The sequence below is a fragment of the Orbicella faveolata genome, unplaced genomic scaffold, assembly GCF_042242905.1.
Source record: "Orbicella faveolata isolate gen_17 unplaced genomic scaffold, um_ofav_v1 contig_27, whole genome shotgun sequence".
Taxonomy (NCBI): domain Eukaryota; kingdom Metazoa; phylum Cnidaria; class Anthozoa; order Scleractinia; family Merulinidae; genus Orbicella; species Orbicella faveolata.
Genome location: NW_028301555.1, coordinates 6,839,611 through 6,866,715, shown reverse-complemented (window position 1 = coordinate 6,866,715; position 27,105 = coordinate 6,839,611). Strand labels below are relative to the sequence as shown.

The 27,105-nt window shown below is 40.6% G+C and overlaps 1 protein-coding gene across 6 annotated transcripts in view; it reads right to left on the bottom strand.

Moving 5' to 3' along the window:
• The window catches only part of LOC110049507 (obscurin-like), a 123,825-nt gene that overhangs the window by 7,925 nt on the left and 88,795 nt on the right, over nt 1-27,105 (bottom strand). For 5 of the 6 annotated variants that reach the window (XM_089296657.1, XM_089296658.1, XM_089296660.1 and 2 more), the window contains 26 exons: nt 27,001-27,104; nt 26,641-26,710; nt 26,342-26,434; nt 26,131-26,223; nt 25,771-25,821; nt 25,413-25,490; nt 24,983-25,024; nt 24,716-24,850; nt 24,050-24,160; nt 23,468-23,534; nt 22,999-23,201; nt 22,110-22,431; nt 19,820-20,098; nt 15,520-15,798; nt 15,237-15,296; nt 14,686-14,809; nt 14,073-14,273; nt 12,882-13,020; nt 12,359-12,488; nt 11,834-11,882; nt 11,070-11,096; nt 10,619-10,771; nt 10,045-10,090; nt 9,389-9,463; nt 8,405-8,729; nt 1,633-3,288 (listed from right to left, as the gene is read on the bottom strand). In XM_089296657.1, coding sequence (XP_089152783.1) covers nt 1,633-3,288; nt 8,405-8,729; nt 9,389-9,463; nt 10,045-10,090; nt 10,619-10,771; nt 11,070-11,096; nt 11,834-11,882; nt 12,359-12,488; nt 12,882-13,020; nt 14,073-14,273; nt 14,686-14,809; nt 15,237-15,296; nt 15,520-15,798; nt 19,820-20,098; nt 22,110-22,431; nt 22,999-23,201; nt 23,468-23,534; nt 24,050-24,160; nt 24,716-24,850; nt 24,983-25,024; nt 25,413-25,490; nt 25,771-25,821; nt 26,131-26,223; nt 26,342-26,434; nt 26,641-26,710; nt 27,001-27,104 — 4,912 coding nt within the window. The remainder of the gene's footprint in view (nt 1-1,632; nt 3,289-8,404; nt 8,730-9,388; nt 9,464-10,044; nt 10,091-10,618; nt 10,772-11,069; nt 11,097-11,833; nt 11,883-12,358; nt 12,489-12,881; nt 13,021-14,072; nt 14,274-14,685; nt 14,810-15,236; nt 15,297-15,519; nt 15,799-19,819; nt 20,099-22,109; nt 22,432-22,998; nt 23,202-23,467; nt 23,535-24,049; nt 24,161-24,715; nt 24,851-24,982; nt 25,025-25,412; nt 25,491-25,770; nt 25,822-26,130; nt 26,224-26,341; nt 26,435-26,640; nt 26,711-27,000; nt 27,105) is intronic. The other variant, XM_089296659.1, reaches the window with a different exon arrangement.

Genomic DNA, 27,105 nt, shown 5'->3' with positions numbered 1-27,105 from the left:
CCCCTCTGTCTCTTAAACAGTCCAGTTCATTTTGCTGTGTCAAGTGTTTCCAAAGATAAAATAACTGTTTTCAATTTTAGTGATAACATAATACCGAACGAAGTAACACATGTTTCGAGCGGAGTAGTTTGAAATGGTTTTAATAATAGAACTTGGATACAAGAAGACTAAGAAAAGACGATTTTAATGAATTTAGAAGAGCACCCTGCTGGTAAATAAACGATTATTACGTAGATTCCAACAATTTTGGACGATATATCATTAACAGAAGAATTACCTTATACGGCATTTTCCCGCGAGGTTTCGTTGTCGTTTATGTTTCCGCACAAAAACATCACCGAGCTGCAGGAATTGAAAGAATCCATCCTACTTGCTACTAGATCAGCTTTGAAATTCTCAAAACTTCCTTCTATTCGACATGGAAGAATATGGTTTTCAATCAGCTTTTTTGCTAGATTTTTACCCATCATCCGATCAAAGGCGAAGCCTATTTATAACTTCATAAACGTTTGTTTTAAGATAAGGCATTGTAAACCTTTGCGGGAGAGATACGAATAACATTACACTAAGAACTATTGACAACAGGATCCTGCCTCGACAAAACAAAAAGACCCTGAAAAGAATTTCAACAATCACTTTTCAAAAACTTAAAACGATGATTTTTTTTCGCACTCAAGTAAGAGAAACGATTGCATAACATTGCCAGTTTTCAGCACATCACCCAAATACCCTCATGGAAACATGAACTTAGCCAGATGGAAGGAAAACGTTTCGCGTACTTTTGAGTAAAATTTCTTCTCTAATTTTCCCCATCATGTTCCTGATATAATTTCCTTGATAGCTGGCTCAAACTGTTCAAATTATCTGCAACTGAACAAAAACTGCCACGTTTTTCCATAAATCTTGGCTGCTCTACCAACGTTGAGAACTAAGTTACACAGTTTGCAGAGAACAACTTTGTAGTTTTGATAACAAATCATCTTCCTACAGCTCGGCACTAAATGAAACTTGTAACACTTTTGCAAAGTATCGAGGAATCTGAACAAATTTTGAAAAGTAAAGCCCGTGTTTTGGCATTTGCCTATCTATCTATGATTGCTGCCTCCGCTTTCAACTTTGTCCGCTTTACAATCTACTTCCATCCTCGCGATCGTTAGTCATCCGCCCTTCCTAATGGTTACAGTCTCTTGTCCAGTTCTGTTTTACAAAATTAAACCATTATTTTTGGAATTTTTACGGTCTCGGTAAGTTTTTCAACTTTTAGAAAACACAAAAAACTGAACGGCCTTGCCGAAGTAATCTGCCTGATTTTCTTCAGTGTTCCCTCTTCTTTTCAGTTAGTCAAAGAAATGTAACTATTTACAACTAGAACTACAGCTTAGCCATGTTAAATATAGATTTAAAAAAAGGAAAAAAAGTATAGCACTCCTGTGATGTGAATGGTACTTACGTGTGACCTACAAAGCAAAATGGCGTTAGCAAAAAAAAAAACACTCACAAGAGTAAGAACACTGCGTACAACATTTTTCCACAATTCCGAATCGAATTCATCTTGGATTCCTTCCTTCTTTCCATTACAAATAAATTTTCATGTTAAAATTTTGATTTTCTGACGAAAAATTTCACGCTAACCATTTTCGCCTTCTTCGACTTTTATTGTACTCTGTTGCTGTGTTGTCTCGCCGTTTCTTGTTGTTGTGGTTTTTCTTTCCTCCACGGTTGTTTCGCCGTCTTTTGTCACGGTCACAGTCTCTTTTTTCGTAACAGTGGTCCCTTCTTGTCCCTGTGATTGCATCCTTTCTGTCACTGTAATTGTAGTAAAGCTATTACTTGTGCTGAGCGCAGCCGAAGCGGGCGAGAGGAAAGGCGACGATGCCGGGGAGACACCACCCTCCGAGCCTTGCATACCAGCCGCATGCATTGCTTTGACTCGGGCTAAGAGTCCACCACCTGCGCCGCCACTACCCTTCTTATCATCGGACCCCCGGCTTCCGAGAATCCGGCTAAGAAAGTTCGTGCTTCGAATGGCGGTGATCGCTCGCTTCCATTTTCTTCTGGCTGTGAACGCCTTCAAGCGATCGGTCTTCAGTTTCTTTCCCTTGTCCTTCTTAACTGTGAACCAATGATGTTTCAAAAGCTGATCAACCGTGCCTCTCTTGTTTGCTCTGAGTACAAGAAGGCTACTGATGAAGTCCTTAGCTTCCTCGGAGACATCATCGAAGACAGGATCGTCGAAGTCCCATTCTGCCAGCTGAACATTCGTCAGAGTCTCTGCGTCAGTGTCCCCCATAAATGGCGACAAGCCACTCATCAAAATATACGCTATGACACCGATAGACCACAAGTCCGTGGCAGGTGTGATACGTTCGTATGTAATGACCTCCGGGGCGACAAATTCCGGTGTTCCGAACATGACCTTGAGGTTTTCCCTCGGGTTGTATTTTCTCGCCAGGCCGAAGTCGATAAGCTTGATTTGTTTGCTGTCAGGTCGAATAAGCATGATATTCTCGGGTTTGAGATCAAGATGAAGCACATCGCGTTGGTGCATGTGCTGAAGTCCTTCTAAGATCTGCTTCATGTAATACGACACTTCTATCTCCGAGATGAATTCGTCCTCCACAACCTTCTCGAACAGCTCTCCTCCAGTCACCAGTTCCATAACCAGGATCATCTCAGTGGGCGTCTGAAAGAAGTCTTGAAGTCTAAGAAGCCGCTTATGCCGAACAGTATTCATGATCTCCGCTTCGTGTACCACATCTTGACGGTCCTTGGGCGTGGTGCACTTGATGAACTTAGCCGCGTAGGCTCGCCCGGTCTTATTATCAATACACTTGCAGACAACACCGAACCGTCCTTTGCCGACCTCGTCCTGAACTGTGTAATACTTCGTGATCTTTTCTTCCTTCGCGGTCATCTTCGTTTCTTCCGTTTCCGAACCAGAAAGCTCAGAGAGTTCGGACTCGCTCGCGGTTTCGTCGTCTGTTGAGCCCGTGTCGATAACCAGTCGTGCGCTACTCGATACTTTGCCGTGCGGATTCTCGGCCACCACAGTGTATTCGCCAGCGTCGGCTGCGGTTCCCTTGGTGATGATAAGTTTGCAGTTGTCGTTGTCATCGTAGAGGAATGTGAGTTGTTTACTTTCTTTGAGTAGGCGGCCATCTTTGTACCATTCTACTTCCGGTTCTGGGTTACCGCTGACCTTGCACTCGAATCTGGCGGCGCTGTTTTCTATGATCTCGCAATTCGTCAGGTGTTGAATGAAGACGGGGGGGCCTAGTGGCATACCATCTATATAGGAAACAAGATCACTGATTAACAATAGAACACACAAGCGTACGGATGACGGGCAGTTCCACATGGGTTGAGGAGAAACACGTGATAAATACGTGACGAAGAACACGTGATTTGCAGGTGGCCAAGAAACTCAAGAGCAAAGAACAGTCGGTCAGAAATACTTGCCTTAAAGTGGGAAGTAATAAGGAAGTGCTGTAATGGGTGGGTGTTTCGGGAATCAAAACCCACACAGCAGAGATACAAAAGGAAATATCCGCCACATTGCTTTGAAACCGCATGGGAGATTAGTATGGTATAGGAATTAAGAGAATGATAGCCCAAAAGAAATAGGCTTTACAGGGCCAGGGAAGCGTCTAAGGAGGCCTGGAAAAACGACCTAAAACAAGAAACAATCTAAGGCCATCTAATGATCGTACAGAAAAGAAACTGCAGGTCTATTTGAACCCCGCGAACTTCTGGTAAAGAAATAAAGAAAGCAACGAACGAAATAAACATCAATTACAGCAGTTAATTGTAAAAGGGGAAAGAAATGGCTCAATTCTACGAAACCTTAAAGAGGTTGGAAAATACGCGTGTTTCCGTGGGAGTGAAGGAAACACAACAGAAAGTAGGAGTTAGGAAGAAATATCAAGAAAAAAAATAATAGAAGAAGGAAAATGTAGGCAGAATTTCTGGCACTTCGTACGCTCATTGGTTGCGACACATTAACAGTCCTCAACAAAGTTTCTCTTTGCTAAAACCATACTTCCACGGCCAAGCAGTGAGATTGGGAGAAAAAATAAAATTTTAATCTGAAATAGGACGAGACCGGCATCATAAAACCACAAAAATTACAAGAAAAGTATGGTAACAGTAAGGTGAATATAGATAATATTTCGAGCAGACAGGGATAGGATTAAAAGCAACAAAGATAACTGAAGTATTGAGAAGAAGGTTGACGATTCAGGAATGATAATTAAAAGTGGTCGGAAGTTACACATAAAATGACAATCATTTACAAAACAACGCGACATGATGCCAAATTAAGCCGAACACCTTGGAATAATTATATCAGCGCACAAGACAGAATTCAAAACTTATCCCAGCGGCTTTATATTTTAAAGGAAAAAGAAACTCTCATTTCCAGCCAAAGATGAACACATGGTTGAGCACTGATGAGACAGAGAACAATAGCGACAGACAGATGTGGGCACTTAATACAGACAGTTGAGCAGATTTCAAATAAACTTGGAGCAACGAAACACTTAACATTAAACCCCCCAGGTACACAATCGCATTTAGCACGAACAAAAGGCACAGAGAGCTCGTGTAAATACACTGATAAAAGAAGAAATAAACAAACCAAAACACGATGGAATGAACTAAGTAAATATTATGAGTAAGCTTGTATTCTAAAGCGTGACAGCTGAGACCTTGGTTTGATCAACATTTCACGTAACAAGTTGTATTCTGTAACACGATAACACAAAGCAACTTGTAAGCAGATTAATGTCACCGATTATTCCCTTGCTTAGCAAATTCAAGATTGCAAAGAGGTCGGAAGCTATAGATTAAGACAATTACCGAGACAGTTTGAGATTCAACGAGAAGTTTCCCGAAAAAGCCACTCTGGGATTTGGATAATTCCTCTCACGAAGATGTCAAATTGACAAGGATACCGGAACAGATTAATTCTTTCACAAGAACACGGAACAGAACTGCAATTCTCAGACGAAAGGGCTGTGCGAAACACGAATCAAAAAGACAAGATAACAAATCGCTTTCACTGTCTTCTCCACTCGGAAACGAACTTGTGTCGAGTTGCGCGACCGGAGGAATGCTAAACAGTTAACATGTAACTTGACCCAGCGATCTAGAAGATGGCTCATTCTCTGACGAGCATTTTTGACATTTTGAAAAGCATTTTAATTATTCTGACAGAGTGAGATTACGGAAAAGCGAAGAAAAACAGCTTTGCACAACGTGTCGACGCAAAATTCAGAAGATTGCCTAGTTATACTTAACTACACGTTTTTTTTTTTCTTCCAAAAGGTAGCGCATACTTTCTGCCTAGGGTTACAAATCGTAGTTCTAGATTACTTACAAGGTCAACTATTAAAGTTATTAAGAAGATGCTGTGATAAATGTGAACAAAGGCGGACGAGGGAATAGAAATTAAGCAACACAGAAATTTCCAATGAAAAGGAAAAAATACGATTGCATATGAAACGTTTTCTGGGTAGAGTATTGCGGAACGATGATATGCAGGCAAGCGTAGCATCATTCTCGACAGGTACACAGCAGATTTCAATAAAATCTGGCTTCAATGAACGTGAGAACAAACTGGTCACACATGCCTGCCGGGCAGAACGAATTTTGGATGCTAAATACTGTTTTTATACAATACACACAAACCTGTGATTTTGCTTTTGATGTCTCTGCGAGTGGAAGAAAGCCTTCTCGTCAACAGCCGCTGATAGTTCATTGCTAGAGCAAGTTGAGCAATTTAGCAGTCGGAACGGCGAAAGATCCGCAATTAGACTGCAAAAACACCGCTTACAGTCTTCTGCTCCAGTCTCCACGAGTGGCTAAAATGTATCAGTATGGGAGACGTTATGATGGTTTAAATGAAGAAAAAAGCTGCAGTGTTCTCTTGGTGAAGTCGGCAAGATTTTGCGAATGAGATTCGAGCGAGCAAACTTCAACTGAGAATTTTAACCAGAAACAGACGTAATATACGGGGATTATGTTCGCGAAACTTCGACAAAAATTTGCCCGCCTTTCAATTAACAAGTGCCATTTGATACCGTCTTCAATGTCAAAGTGTAACAACAATAAGACCATTATAATTGTTTCTTTTTATTAGAAGTCAGTCAAAAACTGGATTCAAAGAAAACATGTTGGCATTAAGGTGCAATTCAAAAAATGCCAAAAACGAAGAAACAAGGAGAAAGAAAAACTGTTTTTAATACGGCTCTAATCTGTAGGCTTAAAATGCGGAAAGTTTTCAGACGAACGTGGTAAAAAAAATATAACGGGTTGGGGGCTTAACGACTTCTAAAACGCTTAACATTTCCCCAGAAAGCCAAAGGATTTGAAAAATTCAGGAAGGAAAGGCAGTGATGCAAAAAAAACTTCAGATAAGTTCTGATTTGAGATTAAGAAAGAAAACCAAAACAACACCGCAAAAGTACAAAGAGGTTGTGCTATGATTAGGATACACAAAAATAACTTCAGAAAGCCAAATATGGATTAGGGGGTAAAATTATCCGAAGTGTCGATTCCTGCTAGATCTGCTAACAATGCCGTACAGCGATAGCGTATGCGACCTTGGGCATAGCAAAGGAATGTTTTTGATGCGTGAAATTAGTTCTAAAAAATGCCTTTGGCACTTTGTAGAATCGCGACACAGTTTCATAAATTTCCTGTTAACATTTCTACCACGAAAGAGACGCAATAAATTTAAAATATCTTAAATGAGTCATAAGCAGTTGAAAATCCGTCACGCCATCTTAAGTGTAGCTTATCGCAATCTCTTGAACAGACTGTGCTCGAGGAATTTTTAAATTAAATCAACTGTGATTTAGCCAGGACAATTAGCTGCGGGTACGCGGTGAGACGTTTCATGTTTAAATATAGTTAATCGCCATGGCATGTTGCAAATGGCTATAACCTGCCACCTGAAGTTTGGAGCCAAAACAAATAATAAAAGACTATAAAGTTCATACCGATTACTGGGTATAATCATTAACTGGCTTGTGTGCCGATGATCCGAAAACGAATTTTATTAAGATCGATTACTACAAGGCGCTTAAATTATTAAAGAAATCGAACGGAGAAAAGAAATTAGTTCTTCAAGAATCACTTTAGCAGTGTCAGTTCTTAAGAACCAAATTGTACAACAAAGCTCAATTCAAAGTTAAACTACCTTTAAGTAAGTGATACTTTTAAGTGACTTATAAGAGCTTGTAACACCTGCACAGGAGCAAGAAAGAAAACAAAAATAAAGCAAAACAGAAAAAAAAAAAAAACAGAAAGGAAAAACTTTGTTTTAGTAACAAGAGAAAATCATCAATAAGGGAATAGAAAATTAAGCAAATAATTCTTTTAGAAGAGAAAATTAGTAATAGTGATTAGTTTAAAGGAATCATGGTTTTGAGTCTTTGGAAGATTGAAGGGCTAACTACAACAAGGTCTTTAACAGTGAGAAAGGCGCACAAAAAAGGCATTAGCTGCAGTAGTGACTCATTAGTAAATTCTCTTCACCTTTTTATAACAAATTGAAGTGGACTGGATATGAGAATCAAGAATTTCATCACCTTGAGGAGAACACCAAAGCTGTAAAGACTTTTTTTTTTTGAAAATTTGAGCGTGTAACAAAGAAGCTCAAGGTGAAAAAAATTTTTTTCTCACATTACGCACCAATGAACGCAAACAAAAGACGGGGAAAAAAAGCTAATCTTAGCAGCAATAGAGATGTAATATAGTAGATACAAGAAAAACGCCAGTAACGCTAGACAAGAATGACAATGAAACTGGTATAGATCACGTACTAAAGAATTGTTTTCTCGAAGCAGGACTTCCGAGAAAAGGGAGATAGTAATCCTGAAGGACAAACTGAAAAAAAAAAAAAAAAAAAAATCCTGGAAGGACTTGGATTTGATCCGCAAATCCAAATACCCGTTCAGAGCCTGTCCAGGGACTCGTTAGATGTTAATTTCCAATAGACGTAGACAAAAGACAGAGATCTGCTGCTGTCCAGCACAGAAGCTGTCGTTTCGAACGTTAGCCTTCGGAAATCGCGAGAAAGGGCCGTGAGAAAGACCCCGGCCCCGTGGAAACAGAGCCTGTGAAGATACTCGTTAGATATTAAGTGACAATAGGTTTGGACGATAAACAGAGATGTGCTGCTGTCAGCACAGAAGCTTTTGTTTAGAACATTGGCCTTCGGAAATCGTAAGAAAGACAACAGACCCCGTGGAACTCCCGATAGGATAACACAGACGCGTTACATTTCTGGTTGCCACTCTTAGTCTGTTAGTCGTTCCATACCAACACAAGCAAGACGATGCACGTGATCAAACATATGGTTGCACGTGTTAAACGCGTGGATCAGGAGTGCTATACTTACGGATTTCTGCCCGAGACATCGGGCTTCTCCTGCCACTCAGGGCGGGACTTCTGCGGCCCGACAGATTCGCGCCTCGTCTTTCTGGCACGAGGTTATCACCTGGTGTTTTCTTGGGTTCTTCCTTGGGAGCTTCCTTCTTCTTCGGCTCAGGTTTGGGTGATTTCTCCTGAGATTCCTCCTTGGCTTTCTCCTCCTTCACCTTCTGGAGGAAGCCGCCAGGTTTGGGAGCAGCAGCACCTGCAGCTCCACCACCCTTGCCTCCCCCAGCCATCAGCCCACCAAGAGATCCCATTCGGCTCAGAGCACGCAAAGCATTCGCCGTTCTCTGAAAGAAAGAAATAAAACATATTTACTCAACTCTATTTCCACTTAGTCAATAGGGAGCTCAAGCAATGACGACGGCGACGCCGAGGACGACGCCCAGTCAAAAATGAATTTATATTTTACCGACGAAATTCGCAATTGTTTAGATCTGGTCACCACACCAATGGCTCCGAAAACGTGCTCAGGCTAAATATGCTGTGACAACGTTCAGTTCCAAATGGAAATACCAAAAATTAGCCATTGTCGTTCGCGTTCCTCAGACTACGCAGAACTTGGTCATTTCACGTTCTTGTTTTGCCATCGTATTTTGAGAGACACTTCTGTCACTGTACCTCACACGAGTAAACCGGCAAGAAGTGAAGTTAACCTAATCTAAGCTTAAGTTTTGATAAGCATCGGCAACAAACGTGAAGACAAACTTCTAAAGTCTGAGAGCCAAGTCAAATATTATTTGTTGATAACAACCCATGCAGTTTCAGACTCAAATATCGCTTGTACTGCATTCGGAGCCACAACATAATTTTACGTACGTTGTAAACGATAGCTGAGGAAAACATGTTTGACATAACGTCAGATTCTCCCAACTAATGCTACAAACCACTTACAGAACTTGGTTAGGAGAGTTTATATATTGAAATGCAGCAATGTATGACGACTCACCGCCCAACGACGACGCGCAATGAATTTCTTCAAGTTCTCCGTGCTGAGCTTCTGTGCTTTGATGGTCTTGATTTTCTGTTGTTGCAACCAAAACAAGGTAAGTATTGATGTAACTACACAAGTAACTACGTGGTACAACTTCAGGGGTTTCATCAAGGGCACCAGGCAATTTGACTGGCTGCGAGGATGATTTTGCCTGCCTGGTTTGAACATCCACAGGACAGTTTTTTTTGCGAAGAAGTTCAGTTCAAAATGTTTTGCCCGCCTCTGAAAATCAGTTGCCCTACTGCTGAAAAAGTTTATGAAAACCCTTCAACCTGTCTTAAAAATTAAAATTTTCAACTCATGAAGGTCTGTTGAAACCTTGGAAGTCGTCAGATGAAGCAGTTGTTGAGAAAATACGTATCGACTGTAGAAAATATCACTCTAGTCTAAACAACATAAGAACATGCCCTAACGTAACTGCAATATTTCATTAGTTTCCGACTCTCTTTTAAGCCATGGTACAGTCTTCATGTACACACGTCTTCGGGTATTCGTGTTTGTCGTCTTCTCTTAAATGAACAAGTCCTTATTCACCGCAATTTTCAGCACAAACTAGGGGGGATTATTCCAAATACAGATATGCCTTCATGAACATTTTCATGATCTCTTACCTTCAACCAGTCATGGTTCATACATTTGTAGACGTCATTTCGTTTTCTATTAAAAACAAAAAACAGCATCACTTGTAAATATCACTGAGATATTCACTGAGGGAACAGAAAGCACAACCTTTGAGCATGCGGGGAAAGTGCAACGCAATTAAAACTGAAGAGCTGATGCTGTTCATTATGCTGTTATGAGGTGCTTCTAACTTCTAAGTTTGTCGTAGAAACCCTAGTGTGTGAGACCATTCAAATGAAAGCTACTGAGGAGTAGCACTTTCATGTGGTACTGTTTATTATCCTGTACAAGGTGGTTCTAACGTTTAAGTCTGTGGATGAAACCCTAATGTGTGACCATTCAAATGAAAGCTATTGAGCAGTACTTTCATGTGGTACTGTTTATTATGCTGTACAACGTGGCTTTAACTTTTAAGTCTGTGTATGAAACCCTAGTTTGTGACCATTCAAATTTCGAATTTCTGGAGGTGAGCTGTTCGAAAACTACTGCGCAGTATAGTCACTTGAACTTGTTTAGTATGCGATGTTCGATCTAACGTTTAGGAAGCATTTCAGTATTTCTTACTCGGGACCCCTTATGAGCAGTTCCTCGATAAATGTCTTGGACATGTCTGAGACGACGTCAAACGCTTCGTCGTCAAAATCCCACTCGGCGCTGGACACGTTCTGAATTGTCTCGTTGTCATCATCTCCCATGAAGGGTGATAAACCACTGAGTCTACACAACAAAGCAACAAGAAAAACTATCAAACTATCACCAAGTTTATGTCTGATCAATTACAGTAAGGACACTCCAGTCATGAACACTTTACACTTTCCTTTACATTTTTTTTTCGGTGACTATAGCATTAGTTCGGTGTAAAAACGACAAATACTTCTGTTAATATGAAGAAACTGATTCCATGGTTACTAAAAGAATGTACCAAACATTTCAAGTGTTAACTCATGCCCGCTTCAACTGGAAGAAAATACAAACAGAACTGAACCGGAGTATGATGGAAAGAAGTCATACTTACAACACATAAGCTATGACACCAACACTCCTGTGAAAATAAAAACAAATTTCGGTTACAAATTTCGCTTACATTGCTATAAACCCTCCCCCGGTGGGGAGAAGAAATTTAGTCCGCATACGTCGGGTTCTACCCTAACTAACAACCTATCAGTAGCGTTCTTTTCCACAACAAAGCTATATATGTCATTTCAGGGTGGCTTCTTTGCAGCTATCACGCTTGGTTGTCACGTCCAGTGGGGAGAGGAAATTAAGTCGACGTACATCAGCCGGCTCTATACTAATTAAGAAACTATTAACAGCCTTCTTTTCAACAACAAAAGTATCGATGCCATTTCAAGATGGCTTCTTTGCAACTCTTATGTTGGGTTGGCACGTGACACTTTCATTACTTGGAAGGACCATTGCACGAAGATCATGTTGCAGCTCTCGTAAGGTCTCACATGAATGAAGTGAAACCGAAGAGAGGGCAATAGAACAAACAACAGCAACAATGCCCCCTTAGTCCCAAAACAATAACAGCTGCTGCAATGACGACAAATAGAATTACAAGCTTACGAGAGCTACTACACTACCGCTGCACGAAGAAGCAAAGAGTAGCTGCAAATGAACAAGAGACAGACTCTAATACCGGCGTGAGACCTTTGCGCGAAAGGCAACAGAAGTCTATGGCTAGCACTGACAACCGTCTCTGATAAAAGAGCTATCTTATATACTGAGCGACTTTCGTATCGGTGGAAAGAGCCTCAGATAAACTGTACGACTTACCACATGTCACTGGACAAACTGATGGCCTCGTAGCTGATGACTTCAGGTGCTAAAAGATGAAACAATAAAGTTGGTAAGAATCTGTCCAGGAACTGTTTCTAATTGGTAACATAATGGTTTAACTAACCTCTAGGTTATAGATGTTACCGTTCAAACTTAAAACAGTGTTTTCACTCCCAAAACGCATCAAATGTTTTCCGTCCACACTACACCGGAGGAACTTAAAAACCCAATAATCACCGTTCATTTTGGATTTGACCTCGAGGAAAACTGGGACGGAGAAATCACATGATCATCGTGACGCCATCGTTTTCGAAAAGCTCCGCTTTCAAAATGTTTTCCGTTCACACTCAAACCCCAAGCCGGTGTTTTCAATTTCCTCAGGTTTGAACAGCGTTTTCGAAAAGTCCCGTTTTAGTGATGGACTAGTGTGAACGGTAGGCCTAACTGTAGAAATAAAGCTGTGTTTTCAATTTCTCCGGCATGGTGTGGACGGGTCCTTTACGTTACAAGACGCTGACTCACCTACAAACTCGGGCGTGCCACACGCTACCTTGACGGTCTTGCCCGGCTCAAGCACACGCGCCATTCCAAAGTCAATCAACTTGAGGTCTTCTTTACCGTCAGGACGGATCACACAAAGCACATTCTCGGGCTAAGCACAATAAGAAATAAGTTACATCTGTTTTCAGAAACTCAAACGTTATGGAACGTGTTTGCGACGTTAACTTCTATTCACGTAAGACAGCGTGTTAGAATAACCAACCAATAAATGCTATCGAGTGGTACTGTTTATTATGCTGTACAAGGTGGTTCTAACTTTTAAGTCTGTGGATGAAAGCCTAGTGTGTGACCATTCAAATGAAAGCTATTAAGCAGTACTTTCACGTGGTACTGTTTATTATGCTGTACAAGGTGGTTCTAACTTTTAAGTCTGTGGATGAAAGCCTAGTGTGTGACCATTCAAATGAAAGCTATTAAGCAGTACTTTCACGTGGTACTGATTATCACGAGATTGAAGATGATTTCAACCGTTTTAAGTTCTAACCTTAAGATCCAAATGGACAATATGTTTCTTGTGCATGTGTTCCACGCCCTGCAGTATCTGCTTCATGTACCGCACCACTTCCTTCTCTGTCAGGTTGTCATCATTACAAACCTTTTCGAACAACTCACCTCCAGAAATTCTACAAAAAAAAAAAAAAGAAAAAAACCCGCCAAAATCAGTGATGAGCAAAGTTCAGCGTCCCCAGTAGTTTAAGTAGTGTTTCGTATTGTATTAGAAATACTGGAAGTAACTGTATCAGTATTTTAAGTAGCGGTATTGTATACTGTACGTAGCGCAGGTAACTGTTTTAGTATGATAACTGGTGTAAGTATCTGTATTGTATTGTAAGTGCCTTCATTGTACTGGTACTGTAAGTAGTGTATTTAGCTGCATTGTAAATTGCAAGTAGTGTTAGTAGCTGAATTATACTGTAAGCAGTGGAAGTATCTGCACTGTACTGTAAGTAGTGTAAGTAGCTGTATTGTATTGTAAGTGGCGTAAGTGACCGTATTTGTAAATTGTAAAAAAGTGTGAGGGAAAATGGATTTAAAAAAAAGTTCAGTTTCTCTTATCTTCTGTTGGTGTGAACAGAAATCTTACAGATTGATCTCATTGCATTTTGTCCGCAAAGACCTACAAGGATATTAAGTTACGAGATAGCACGAATGCAAATGATACGATTATCGTAGCTTGCATAGCAAGCATTCCCGCGCGTACCTTGAACTTTTTCCGCATTCTCGCCGCCCGCAAATTGGAGCGAGAGCGAAAAAGAATCGACGAAGCAAGCTACGACTTTCGAAGAGGAATTACAAAACCTCTACTGTAGTATTGTTATAAATAGAAAGCACGTTTTGAGCTACACCGAGACGAGCTTACTAATTAAATCTGTATGGCATAATGAAAAAAGGAAATGTGTATTAACAATCAGATCTGATGCCAGATATAACCATGAATTCTCCAGGCAGAAACAGAATTTTAAGTGCTTGAAGATTCCAGTAACAAAGCATCAAGACTGCTTTGAAAAAACCACCAAGACCGCAACAAAAAACGTACAGCCATACAATCTTCGATTACCTTCTATCAGAAGACAAATTTATACATTCATTTAAACATTTAAAGGCGGTTTTTACCAAGCAATGTTTTTTTTTTCTCTACAGAACCAAGAATAATTTCAAAACATATTTTACTTACAGCTCTAGAACGATAATCATCTCTTTTGGTCTCTCGTACGCGTCATGGAGGTAGATAAGCCGTTTGCTGTGCAATTTGTTCATGATGTGCATTTCCGCCAGCACTTCCTCTCTGGACTCCTTGGTTATCTTCAGGAACTTGGCGGCGTATTCCGTTCCCGTGCTTTTCTCTTTAACTTTCTTCACAACGCCGAATTTACCCCTGGGAAGAAAAACAAAGGTTATGTACCGGTTTACCTCTGGGGGATGATAAAACGCAAATTGCATTTGGTATGATAAAATGGTTATTTACCCCTAGGGGACGATTAAAAACTTATTTAGCCGTGGGGTATTGCATTGTATCCGTAGGAAGTAGTAGTGTGCGCAATGGACCGAAAGAAGAAAGGAATTGGTTTGAACACAGCGCTAATGATATGAAGCTGTGTCTTCCGGAAATTTTCGACTTGGGTGTCTTTCACGGGAGCAGAAGATTCATTGATATCACACAATCTGGTATTTTGACATCCGGTATTTATATTTTTTTTAGACCAAAAAACCTTTTTCTTATTCTAACTGAAATTTCACTCATGTGTGAAAAAATAAATAATAACCCAGAAAAGAAAAGCGAAACATACTTTCCAAGCTCCTTCTGGGAGATGTACGCGTCATCGAATTTCTTGTCCGTGCGCAGGTGCACCGGATCTTGTAAAGGGAGGTCAAGATCTTTGCTCTCTATGTCACTGTCGCCATCTCCATCATCTTGGTTGTGCGAGGAAAGAGAACAACATAAGAGTGTTACTAACTGCCGAGGGGATATAAGCTGCAACAGGTGCCCTTGTGAATAAAACCCTAGTGTGTGGCCATTCAAATGAAAGCTATTGAGCAGTACTTTCACGTGGTACTGTTTATTATGCTGTACAAGGTAGTTCTAACTTTTAAGTCTGCGGATGAAACCCTAGTGTGTGACCATTCAAATGAAAGGTATTGAGCAGTACTTTCATGTGGTACTGTTTACTATGATGTAGTTATAGCGCTCTTTCACTTTTAAATCTACGGATGAAACACTGATGTGTGACCTATCAAACAAACGTCACTGGGTAATACTCCCATTACTTTCTTTTACCCTTAACTTGAGCAGTCCTAGATGCAGCCTCTTATCTGTTATTTCACTAGCTTTACTAATCACCTTTAGCCACGCCTTCATCACCCGCTTTATCGTTACTGTTTTCATTTGCGGCTCCTCCGCCTGAAAGCAAAACAGTCATAATCAGATTGATGTTCCAACGCAGCTTAAATTGTCTGTTTTCTTTGGCTTTGCGTTTAACGAGCTTTTTACTCGTTACGAAAAGTATGTTGTAACCTTTCCGTCTTTTTCATGATCTTAACACAAATTCTCCTACAGACATCAATAGACAATAGACAGAAGTCAGTAGGGAGAATTTGTATTTTGACACAAGCACCATCATTACCTTCAACAGTGAGAGTCACTGCACACTTATCCTCCCCAAAGTCGTTTTTCACCACACAAGAGTACTCCCCTTCGTCGGACTTTTCGACATTTTCAATCTCGAGTTCGCAAAAGTCTTCAGCAGTTTCAATGAGCACACGTCCTTCGTCCTTTAGTTGCGTTTTACCATGGTACCAGGTCCCGGATGGGATGGGATTTCCAGATATTTCACATTTGAACGACACCACATCCCCAACGCGGACAGTCTGGGACTTCGGCGCTTTTTCGATTTTCGCCGGAGCTAGATGAAGGCAAGAGAACCTGTCAGACGCTGCTGAGGTTTGCGCATCTTTTAGTTTAGTTTACTCGAAATTTTTCAAGTTCGTCGTTTGTAATCCGTGTTAATCTTCTCCATCCTTAAACATGTTTTTTCCTTTCTGGTTTATTTTTTTCCAATTTTTTAAAATTTTTGTTTTCAATCTGCACCGTTTAATTTTACAACTATTATTACCTCTTTTTTATTATCTCTTTGCTGTTTTTCTACGTTAGTAAACTACTATTTCCAGGTTTCCCACAATTTAAAGGTAATTTTAAAAGTGGCCAAAACAAATCAAAATGCCATGACTGAACACCTTTAAAATTCTGACGGTGACGCTTTCCCACCCCTTCCCCGGCTCTGAAATTAAACGCACTGTAAAAATCTCGCTCACTAGATTTAGATCTGAAAAATATATGTACTTTTTCGTTTACTGCACGTTCTGCGTTGCATTTTATCACAAAAGTACTAATCGACGATGCATTATGAAGCCTATTTTGTGGCCCATATTCTGATATTGCTATGTTAAGAAGAATTCCGAGTTTCTTGATCTACGATATCAAAAACAAGACACGGTGTTTCATCACGAAGACAAAGAAATCGTTTGCAAACAGATTTCTGCCGCTTTAACATAAATCAAACTTAATTAATTGAAACTCTCTAATCTTCAAAAGCGTGTAATATGTACTTAAAGCGACAAATAAACTCAATACAGTTTAACACACCACTTCTACGTGACTAGACTCTTCCTTTCTCTCAGTCTAAATGTAAAACTTGTTTCCCGGAGAAGGCCAATAATTGCAGGTAAATTTTTTTTAAAAAAGGGCTGCAATCTTGGACAGAAAAAAATGAGAAATACTGAAAACCACCCCTTCCGCCGAATTAACGATGAATTCGCGCCACAACCAAAACGCGCCACTTTTTCCATCATTGAAATAGGGGAGGAGTGGTCTTAATTTTTCACTTATTTTGTCCAAGGTTGTGGCTGGTGGATCAATAGGAAAAAACATCGATGATTGATGAGTTATCTCTGTACAATAATCTCGAGTATCTCCCTGAAAAATGTATTGATAAGTATTTCATCTATATATGGCGATCTCTCGTCAGTTATTTACATGAATTGCCAGCACAATCGTCTATAATTGTCCCACCAAAGTCGATTACAGACACTGCCTGTATTTAGAGAACAAACTCATTAACATTGCGACTCGCCAGCTCTAGAGATGAGAGAAACTTTCCGAGGTCAACCAAGTGAAATATTTCACATTATCGTATGACACGAGAAGAATTCGAAGAAAAAAAAACGTTTTTATTTGACAAATGAAAATAAGCCAATTTGATGTTCCACAAACGCAAAAATTTGACAACGAAAATGTCAGAGGTTGACAAATTACTAACCTGGTATAACAAAGACATAACGAGGGGTTTGTAGACAACGATTTTGTACCGACCTGGCCTTGTTTCTTGCCGAAATCCCGCTACAAACACACAGAACTGTTACGATGCACCTTGAAAGGATTAGGTCTATTACGACAGAATGTAAGTTCGAGTTACAAAAACGAGTCTCCAGCCAACATAATTCCTGGTGTTTTAAGAAGCCTGTTTTCTATATGAAGTCTTTGGGTACAAATTGGACAAGAAAAGAAGAGGTTTGAAATTCTGTGCTCAGTATGAAAATCACGAACTATGGTTTTGAAATAAGGAACACAAAGTACGTCAACAACATCAGCAATGGACACGATTTGAAGATTTTTCTGGTTACACTTAAAACAGGGAAGAATATTTGTATTTTACGACGAGCAGAAAATAATAACTGATAACTCTTCCAAACGGTGCGGAAGAGCGAATCTAAACGAACTGGATAGATGAATAATATTTCCAGAAGGAAGAATCCTCGCACAGGTCCCAGAAAAACTTATTTGTCCAATACTTTGGAGCAGATGAGGCTTCTCCTATTAGGAACACATTGATTGCCACTAGAAGTGCATAGGTCTATTGTCTAGTTCTAAGAATATTTCACTAATGGACGATCAAAAACGCCCACAAATTTCAGCAGCCTCGCTAAGATTGCCCCAGTATGGAAGATTACAAACAGGGCCTAGAGACCCGAAGCTTAACTTAGAGTTTTTGAAAATGTCACATTCGATATTTTACAAATTGGTGTGTCGGCACAGTTCGGAATGCAGCTTTCAACATTCAAGTCTTGATACTGTGCAAACTGAGTGGCACAGAATAAAATATATCTCTTAGAAAAAACGAGCCGTCATTTTGTTGCACCAGCCAAGATGAAACTGTTACAGACTTAGCACGTTCACGAGTCTCCTGCGCGGAATACGAGCAACAGATGTACGAGTGGCTTTGTTCCCTGCACGCGAGTACAGCAGGAAAAGTGACCTTGTCGCGTAACGGCTAATACAGTTTCAGCAGGATTCTCAAATGACATTCTAGAACTTACTTTTTTTGGACGGCATCCTCTCCAACTGAGGCAGATTGCGGATAAATAACAACAGGGAAAACAAGAAACCCCTTTGCCTGAAACAGTGCTATCTACCAGAGAGATTTTTGACCTATTGATCACGGTGTGTTTTTTTTATTTATTTTGATAGGTTGGTTTATGAATCTAAATGGCTCCGGAAAAAGTGCAGGGCAGATAACAAAACAAATATCCCCGCCGCCTTTTTAAATTAACATGTCACGCAAGCACGAAATCAACAACGCAGGTCTGTTTGGCAAATATTAGTAAATATCACTGGGATCTCGCTTATATTACGGTAAATAAGAGAGGAGGACGCGAATGGTGGAAATATCAAGGTTATCTCATTGTTCAAGAGTTGGACCATACGAATTCAGGAAAATTAAGTGCTTCTCATTTGCTAGACATCTCTCAGATTCAACACTAGAGAGGTCACATGAAAGTGCAGGCTGTTCACGGAAAATACGGAAAATTTGCAGAGCGGACACTACCATCCGAGAAATGCCAACAGGCTGAAAGATATTTGACTCAGCAACTGTTATGCTAACAAAATGAGGAGACTCGAAATTGTTTTCAGTGGTGCAGTAGCCATCACTTAAAAGTTATCTCGCAGAGCATCAGCATTCCTTTTCGGGGTGGTGCGATAACTCCAGAACTGCGTATCTGACGCGCGCCGAAATGAAGAAAGCTAATCCGTGTAGCGTAAAGTTACACTGATTGCATTCTAAACCTCGCCAGACCGCACATTAAAAGATGAACGGTACAAATAACATTAAGCTGTTTGACAAGTGTTCTTGAAATGAAGAAATAATGGTAAAACGATAAATACATTAAAATGCAGGCACCCTGCGGACCAACTGAACTTAACCCTCACGAAAGCTCGTAGGAAAAAACGCTGTGCATCCTATATGCAAAACTTTGCTATCTCGACACTGACCGCAAAAACGCAAAATCACTTGTAATTTAGCTAAAAAATCTCTATGAGGGTAGGAAATGGACCACTTATAATAACGACCACAGAGTTTGGAAACGCAGCTCGGTCTAAAAGTCTAAACAGGTTTTAGGCGTCAAAACAAAGCAAAGCTTTCCTGCAGTGAGAAAACAAGAGATTTCGGTCGAGTTAAACGAACCATTTATGGGGCCTATGATTAATGGCTTAAGAAGATGAACACACGAACACTGTAGTACATATCTGACGGGTGTGCATCAGCATAGTTCTAAGAATTCAAAACCGTGACACAGAGTTTATCGCTCGCGCACAACATTAACAAACTAACTAATCTTAACATTGTCCGTGACTGAAACTTTCACCTCACATGCCCATAATGTAAATTTCCAAGTCAAAGTTAAAAATAACTCCAGCACATTCCTGGGACACTATTTGTACTTTGAATGATTATTCGTCGTTTAGACTGTCTCAAAATTCCATTACATTACATTGCATCCGACAGGACAAGGTTTACCCCCACTTCGCGGTCAACCGCACTAAGCAGGAACAACAACAAATCACAGATTTTTCGCGTTCTCCCTTACCGTTTACTATAAGCTCAGCCGAAGTTGTTGCTGTCCCATTTTCGTTCGTCGCAGTACATTTATATTCCCCCTCGTCTTCTGCACTTGTTTCGGAAATTTTAAGCGTAACGAGATCACCTTTGGTTAGAAAATCGAACCTTCCTCCCTTCTTAATCTTGTCGCCATCGACAAACCATTCGATGTCTGGGACGGGATCTCCCTCCACTCGACACCGAAGCTTGGCAGGTTGGCCGACGCAGACCTCCACATCTTCCAGTTCCTCTGTGAACTTCGGTTGAGCTGTGGGTCAAAGCAGTATTTATTAGATGACATACTTTATTTGATAAGCCTCGCAAACAAACTGTAAACTACGACCGCGATAGCAAAGTTTTGTTTACAGAACGACATGAACGCGAACGATAGCTGAAGGACACGAATTTAGCGTGTATATCTTTCAGAATTATTATGTGAGCCGAGAATGTTCCAAACTGGTGTTGTCAAAATTGGATACAATACTAGCAAAGAGCATGCGAGCTTGACGCAAATTTAAAGGCCAAAGTAACATGAAAACCTGATTCAAATTGAAGAACTATACTTAATTACCAACAGAAATCGTGAACAAATTCTCGAAGACCATAAATATAGTTCGCTATACCTCTTCGCCGTCTAGATCGTCCTTCGCTTCGCTCATTCGCCGTCTGATCGCGAATTCGCGATGTCCTCTCGTATGAACGACTTCCAGTAGTTGTTGAAGACCCATAGGTCCGAGACGAAGAGATATGTGATCGCGAAGACATTTGAAAAACAGTTGACGTTGATAACAAGTGATCTATAGCCCGAAATAATGAACTATGCGGTTCCTAATAACACACTTCGCATCAAATAACACCCTCAGGAATATTACAGTATAAATATATAATTCCCAGCGATGAACGATTTGAATTCCTTTGCATAAATCACTTGCAGATGGAAGCAACATTTACATAATTAATATTCTCACTAATTAGGAAGCAACGAAACGCGACCAACGAACAACAGCGCTATCAACAAAAACTATTGTTTTCGATAAGATGTTTTACATTGCCTAAAACCATTGCCAAATTATCGCTGAAAAACACGACCAGTTGAAACCGTTTAAATAACGTTTTGCCCCGTTATTTTCCGCTGCTCCAGAGCCATGCACCGTTACCGTGAAATGACAAGAACGAAATTCGAATTCAGGTTTTATAATCTTCTTAAAACGTAATTATGTAGCATTTCAAATAGAGATGAAATTATCAAAATGTACTTGCAATTAAATGGTAAAAAGACAATATAAGTTTTTAAATATTATGTATTTGTAATCCTTTTACAAAGAGTACTCTGACGAGCGTGACTGGAATAAAGACAAGGAATTAAAATGGATTTAATTCGTTTAAAGAAACTTTAAATTTAAAAGAATCGTGTTTATTCATGGACATCCACCATATATTTTGAAGGTGTGGGGGTCAAAGTTATCTTTAGGAAGCCTGAGAGCTATGCTATGTCACGATATTTTAGTAATGTTTCGCGATGTACAAAATCACCTTCAATTCGAAAGAGTCTTTAAAAGAATAACTGAATAATTTAGAGAAATACGTAAGAGATACCACTAAACAAAAACAAATCAAGGATGGTTAAGATTGAGAGAGATTAACAAGGATTACATGGGCACCATCCGTGACGAATCTGCATTGACTAACTGCCGTGTCAAAATACGAAACAAAGAAATTCAGAGTACTTTGGGTGAGGCCAGCCTTATGTTACATTTCGCGATTTTTTTTTTGGCGGCATGTAACCACGTTTTCACGATCAACAAAGAATTCTTAAAACTTTTGTGACAGAATGGAAAGAAAAAAAAATGCAACTCGATTGAAGGATCCATGTCTCTATCTATGCTTTTGTAATTTTCAAAATCTTTTAAGTGGTTTTGATAAGTACTGACTTTCATGGGATAAACCCGCACTACTGTGTGACCATCAGTTCAATATGAAAGCTGTCGAGTAGCACTGACAAGCACTATTAAGAAATTATTATGTTATTGTATGTGGATCAAACCCTAGTGTGTGGTACTGTTTAACATGCTGTACAAGGTGGTTCTAGCTTTTAAGTCTGCGGATGAAACCCTAGTGTGACCAGTACTTTCACGAGGCGCGCGTGAAAAGCGACGAAACGCAGACATCTTTCCTCTCGCACGTTTGTTCGCGTCACAGTCGCCAGACTAAGAAAATAGAGGAACTGTTCGTAGTCTAAGGCATGTCCCCAATAGCTATGGTACAAAACCCAGATATACCTTCTCCTGTGTCCTTAAGCCTCTGAAGTTCCGGCTCAGACGCTTCAGAGCTCAGATCCTGTAGGATATCCTCATCTAAGCCAGCCTCTAGCTCTTCCTGGACCTCTGTACTGGGGATCTGATCTTCCAAGCCTCTCTCAAGCAACCAGCTTCCTGGTACCCAGCCCTCCTTGGTTTCGCCATCCTTGACCGTCTGAACGAAGTAAAGATCTCGGCCCGAGCGGAGAACGCGGACTTGCTCTCCACGGCCAATAACTAGTTCATGAGTCTCTTTTTCCAGGGTTTCTTCGGACAAGCGGTAGGTGCCTCCAAGTTGTATGTTCTAGGGATGAAGGTTAAAAAGGACACAATGAGCTACACCAGGGCATGAAGGGTGAATAAGCCTCCTGCTTAACTGAGGACGTAGTGAAAGGTAAGGCAGGTGAAACATCGTGTAGGCCCCTCCCGAATATTAGTCCTTCACTCCAACTGCCCCCCTCAGCCGACACTTATCTAAGATGGACGGCCTCGTAAGGTGTAGATACCTCCGAGGCAGATACCTTCACTAATGTGAACGCTCCAGCAAGGCATGTGATCAGGCTCATTAGTGGGGGATAGGACGCTGTCTTGCTGTGCTCCGCACGCCAATTTTGGTTTCGTCCTCTACCTCACTCAGGAGCCCATTCACAGGCTACTGTAAGTAAACATCTCTCTGAGATGAACACTTCTCTGAAGTGGACCCCTCCCTCGAAGGGACTCACTCATCTCTAACAAATTTTCATACTTATACCCTTTTAATTTCTGAAATTTTAAGAATCACAGAAGTGTCTAGCGGAATTGGGTATGCCTCCCTCTCAACACTAAAAAGAGTTCACTACATAACTAACGCCGTAATATGATTAAAACATACCAGGCCCATGGGTTCGGGTGAGTCTGGGGGCGTGATAGCCACGTACTGTTTCTCTACCTCAGCGATCAAGCGCGAGTACGAGAGACTGGTAAGAGTTTCTTTGACTGTTGTTACCAGGTTCGTCTCAGTCGATGTAGTGCTGGGTACTTCGACTGAGAGTTCACCGAATACAAGAGATGGTGCAACAGCAGTGACGGGCGATTCTGTAAAACGAAAGGATAAAATGGCACCATGAAACATGATGAATATTAAGCAGACAAGTCGGACAAAGGTCTAAATGCATTACACAGCCGCCATTTAACGTCGGTTTCAAGTAGATCCTGGTTACACTTTCTGCAACGTTTGCAGCAAACTTCTTCGTAACTCATTTGCCATTTTCGAAGAAAGCTGCATAAAAGTAACAAATAGATTCACTCGACAGAAAGAAAACAAATATATAGAAGGCTTGTGATTGTAAGCTGTAACTCACCTTCACTTAAATTGAGCAGCCGTTTGATCTCTCGAACCCACGCTTGCTTAGACCACTCGGTCTTGGTCTGGAATAACAATGATGAAGAGAAAGAAAGTCAAGTATTATTCTTAAGTAATGCAAAGGAACATTCAATCACGGGATGCAAATCATCTCGTTCTGAAAAGTTGCTTTTGATGTTGCACGAACAAACATACGTTTTCGCTTCAGCAATTTTAAACTGAAATCCTAACATAACTATTTGCGAGATTTAGCTTCTCCTGAAACTATGTTTTCACTGTTAATAAGATTATCGTTACCGTGGACAAGAGTGCCACAGGTCGAGGGCTACAAGTTCAGCAGTAATTTTAGTTACTGTCAAGCCTTCTAAATGAAGTCCTACCTTACCTTGCAGGTCTACAAGATGATTTAGAAGTTCCAGTTAAACCTAAAGGACACATCTTGCACTTGGGTAGGGAGTTCCGAAAGCGCCAAACTGATGCCATTTTTCTCGATGCCCCACACCAACCACCCAACCTCCCTCCCCGGCTCCCTCCCTCCCACCCTTCCCTGGTAATATATTTACCAGGTTGACTTTCTTACCTCGAAGGTGTGAAGCACAAGAGCACTGGTCATGGAGGTACCAACCCACACCATGAACTGACGCGGTTCACTTTCAACATTCTCCGTCAGGCCAACATTTCCACTTGTCAACTGCAACACAACCAATCCACACCAAACCATTACATGCGTATACTAACATGAGTTTTAACAGATTCGGTTAGTAGATACATATATCACAGGACCCCAACAATAATGGTTTGATTTTGTAGAACAGTACTCATTAAATGACAGAAACCCATCAGGGAGTGAGGATGACAAACGATGACGAGGATGGAAATGGATTGCAATATGGACAACGTTGAGAACGGAGGCAACAATCATAGCGAGATACAAGGAAACCCTGCAATAATGGTTTGATTTTGTAGAACAGACCTGAAGAAATGACAGGAACCCATTAGGGAGTGAGGATGAATAACGATGACGAGGATGGAAATGGATTGCAGTATGAACATGGAGGCTAAGATGATAGCTAGACAACAGAAAACACTACAATCATGGTTTGATTTTGCAGAACAGTAGTCAACAAATGACAGGACACTAAGAAGTGAGAGTGACAAATAATGACAAATAAGACAAGCCAGGCTTGTATTGACAAGTTTGGATCGGATTCTTTTGCAGTTTGAAAAGAGAACAAGAAGTTCATACCTTCAGCATGTTTTTAAACACGAACTTTCTTCCACCTTCTTTTCTCTTGGTGTTCACGATTCCTTTCTCAAACAAAAACAAATCGCGTTCTTTTCCTTTACCACGTGCTTTCTCCTCCCAGAACAACACCAGTTCCTGCAAAACAAGAAAAGGTACAACTTGAGTACTCTAAAGATAGGCTAGAAGAGGTTTCTAGAAATCTTAACGCATTATTGCAATACATGTTTTTCAATTTGTGCAAAAATCCTTCTGGTCGATATGCCTTACCTGGCGGATAAGTCTTCCAAGATCTGCAAGTGGAACGTCGCCCTACCGGTAAATAAATAAACAAAAATTTAAGTAAGGTAGCAAGGTAGTAGGTGGGCAGGTAGGTATGGTATTGGTTGGTCCATCCGTCCGTCCGTCTGGCTGTCTGTCCGTCTCTCTGCACGTTGGTCGGTCGGTCAGTCTGTCGGTCTGTCAGTCGCTCAGTCAGCCGGTCGGTCATTCAGTCAAGTAAGCATCTGGGCAGACAGTCAGTCCTTTAAGTAAACAACCGACCGAAAGACCAACCGAGACAAAAAAAATCAACAAACGTGTCGAGTAGAACCAAAATCTTAACGTAGAGTAACCACTCAAGCCCAAGAAAACTGGCTAACGGTGGCTAACTCTACGTGTGTACCTCAACACCCTGTCTCGTGTCAACTCGTTTACTCACGTTGTATCCTTCGATATGGAACTTCAGAGCTGCCTCATCAGCTCGCTGGGAGATACTGGACAAGAATTCAAGCGCCGCCTGAAAAAAAGATTGCAAGAATATAAACAACAATGACCAGTAAGATTATACCTCTTGTTGTTTGAATTGTACGATGCAAACGGCAGATGTAGGTTCTTCTGTCTACAGAGTGTCTTTATAAAGACAATCAGGAGATGAAAAATTCTGACAAGTATTTGGAACAGTTTGTTTGTGGTTCTATATGAAGACAGATATCTGAGGTCGAACGCACTTATGACTGATGAAGAGGAAAACTGTGAAAGGGTCTAGCGAGTTGTACTTTACTCTATAATGTTCCTACCTCATAGTCGGAGTGCTTCAGATTTGCGCGCACTGTGAACTTAAGCAGTTCCTGCGGGGGAAAAAAAGGAAAACAGAGGGATCTTAGAAAAAGCTGTGACTTGTTATAAATTCTCTCTCTATCAGAGTGGAGAATAAAAACAACACAGGTTTAATGTCCCAAGCAGTTGGAGTTTATCCAGATTCCGTGGCAGGGAGCGAATACGAGTATTCCGACTGGAAACCAATAAGTATAAATGCGCAAGAGAAAAAGAACTTTACGACGTATCAAAACTGGGAAAGGATATAATGGCCGTGACAAACTAAAAAGAAAGCCAATTCATGTAGGACCTTTACAAGAGAATTGTCTACTTTCTCTAACCTGGAGGTGCAAGATGTATTCATTCAGTCGCTGCGATGGTTTCTTTAGATAATCAGACAGGGAATTCTCGTCTTTCATGTCTTCTTTAAACTCCTGTAAAATACACAAAGATTTCTCATAGTTATCAGTTATTTTAGAAAATAGTCCGATGCTTAGCAACTGGTTGGAGACAAAGTAATTAAACAAGGAGTGTCACTAGTGCTTGACTAACCGTCCAAAATTCGCGCGTGACTTCGTTTTCCAGCTTCTCGTTGGCAAGCGATCTACCCTCAAGGAACTTGACGTACATCTCAAATTTGGGTTTCTAATAAAAGCAAATGAAAAAACATGTCCAGCGCAAGAGCTGCCTAAAGCTAACTCAAAGGATCAACGTGAAAGAATAATCAAGCATGCATGATTATCCTAATAACTTTGTAACACAAGTAAAGAGATTCATCTACAGATGCAAGAATATTTCTTTCAAAGAAACATTTTTCATTTCTGAGATATGCCACGTCAATTATCACTTACGTGTCTCAGAATAACTTTTGGTACGTCATCTGGATTCTTTGCGCATGCCTCGAGTTCATGTAAGAATTGCCTGGGGAAAAACAAAGCAATGTACCCCTTTATAGATCGTCACTAACAGACAACTACAATTATTAACTGTAAATAACAGCGTACAGACTCTTGTGTTCTTTTTCCCGCAGAAGAGTCGCAAAGTATCGTCGTTCATATTACAATCGTACCGTGGTCGTTGTACGATCGCTTCGTAGTAGTAACCTCGTAGGACCGAGGTCGCACAATCGTACTGTAGTCGTTATACGATCGTTTCGTAGTCGTACACATCATAGGACCGAGGTCACAACACAATCTCGTTTTGACAATTACCTTGTGTGAAAGCCGTAGATATCCTTGATGTTGGAAAACACGACATCCTTTTCTTCAACAACTTCATCGGGGATGTCTTCGGCCTCGAGCTCGGCTAAGTGACTC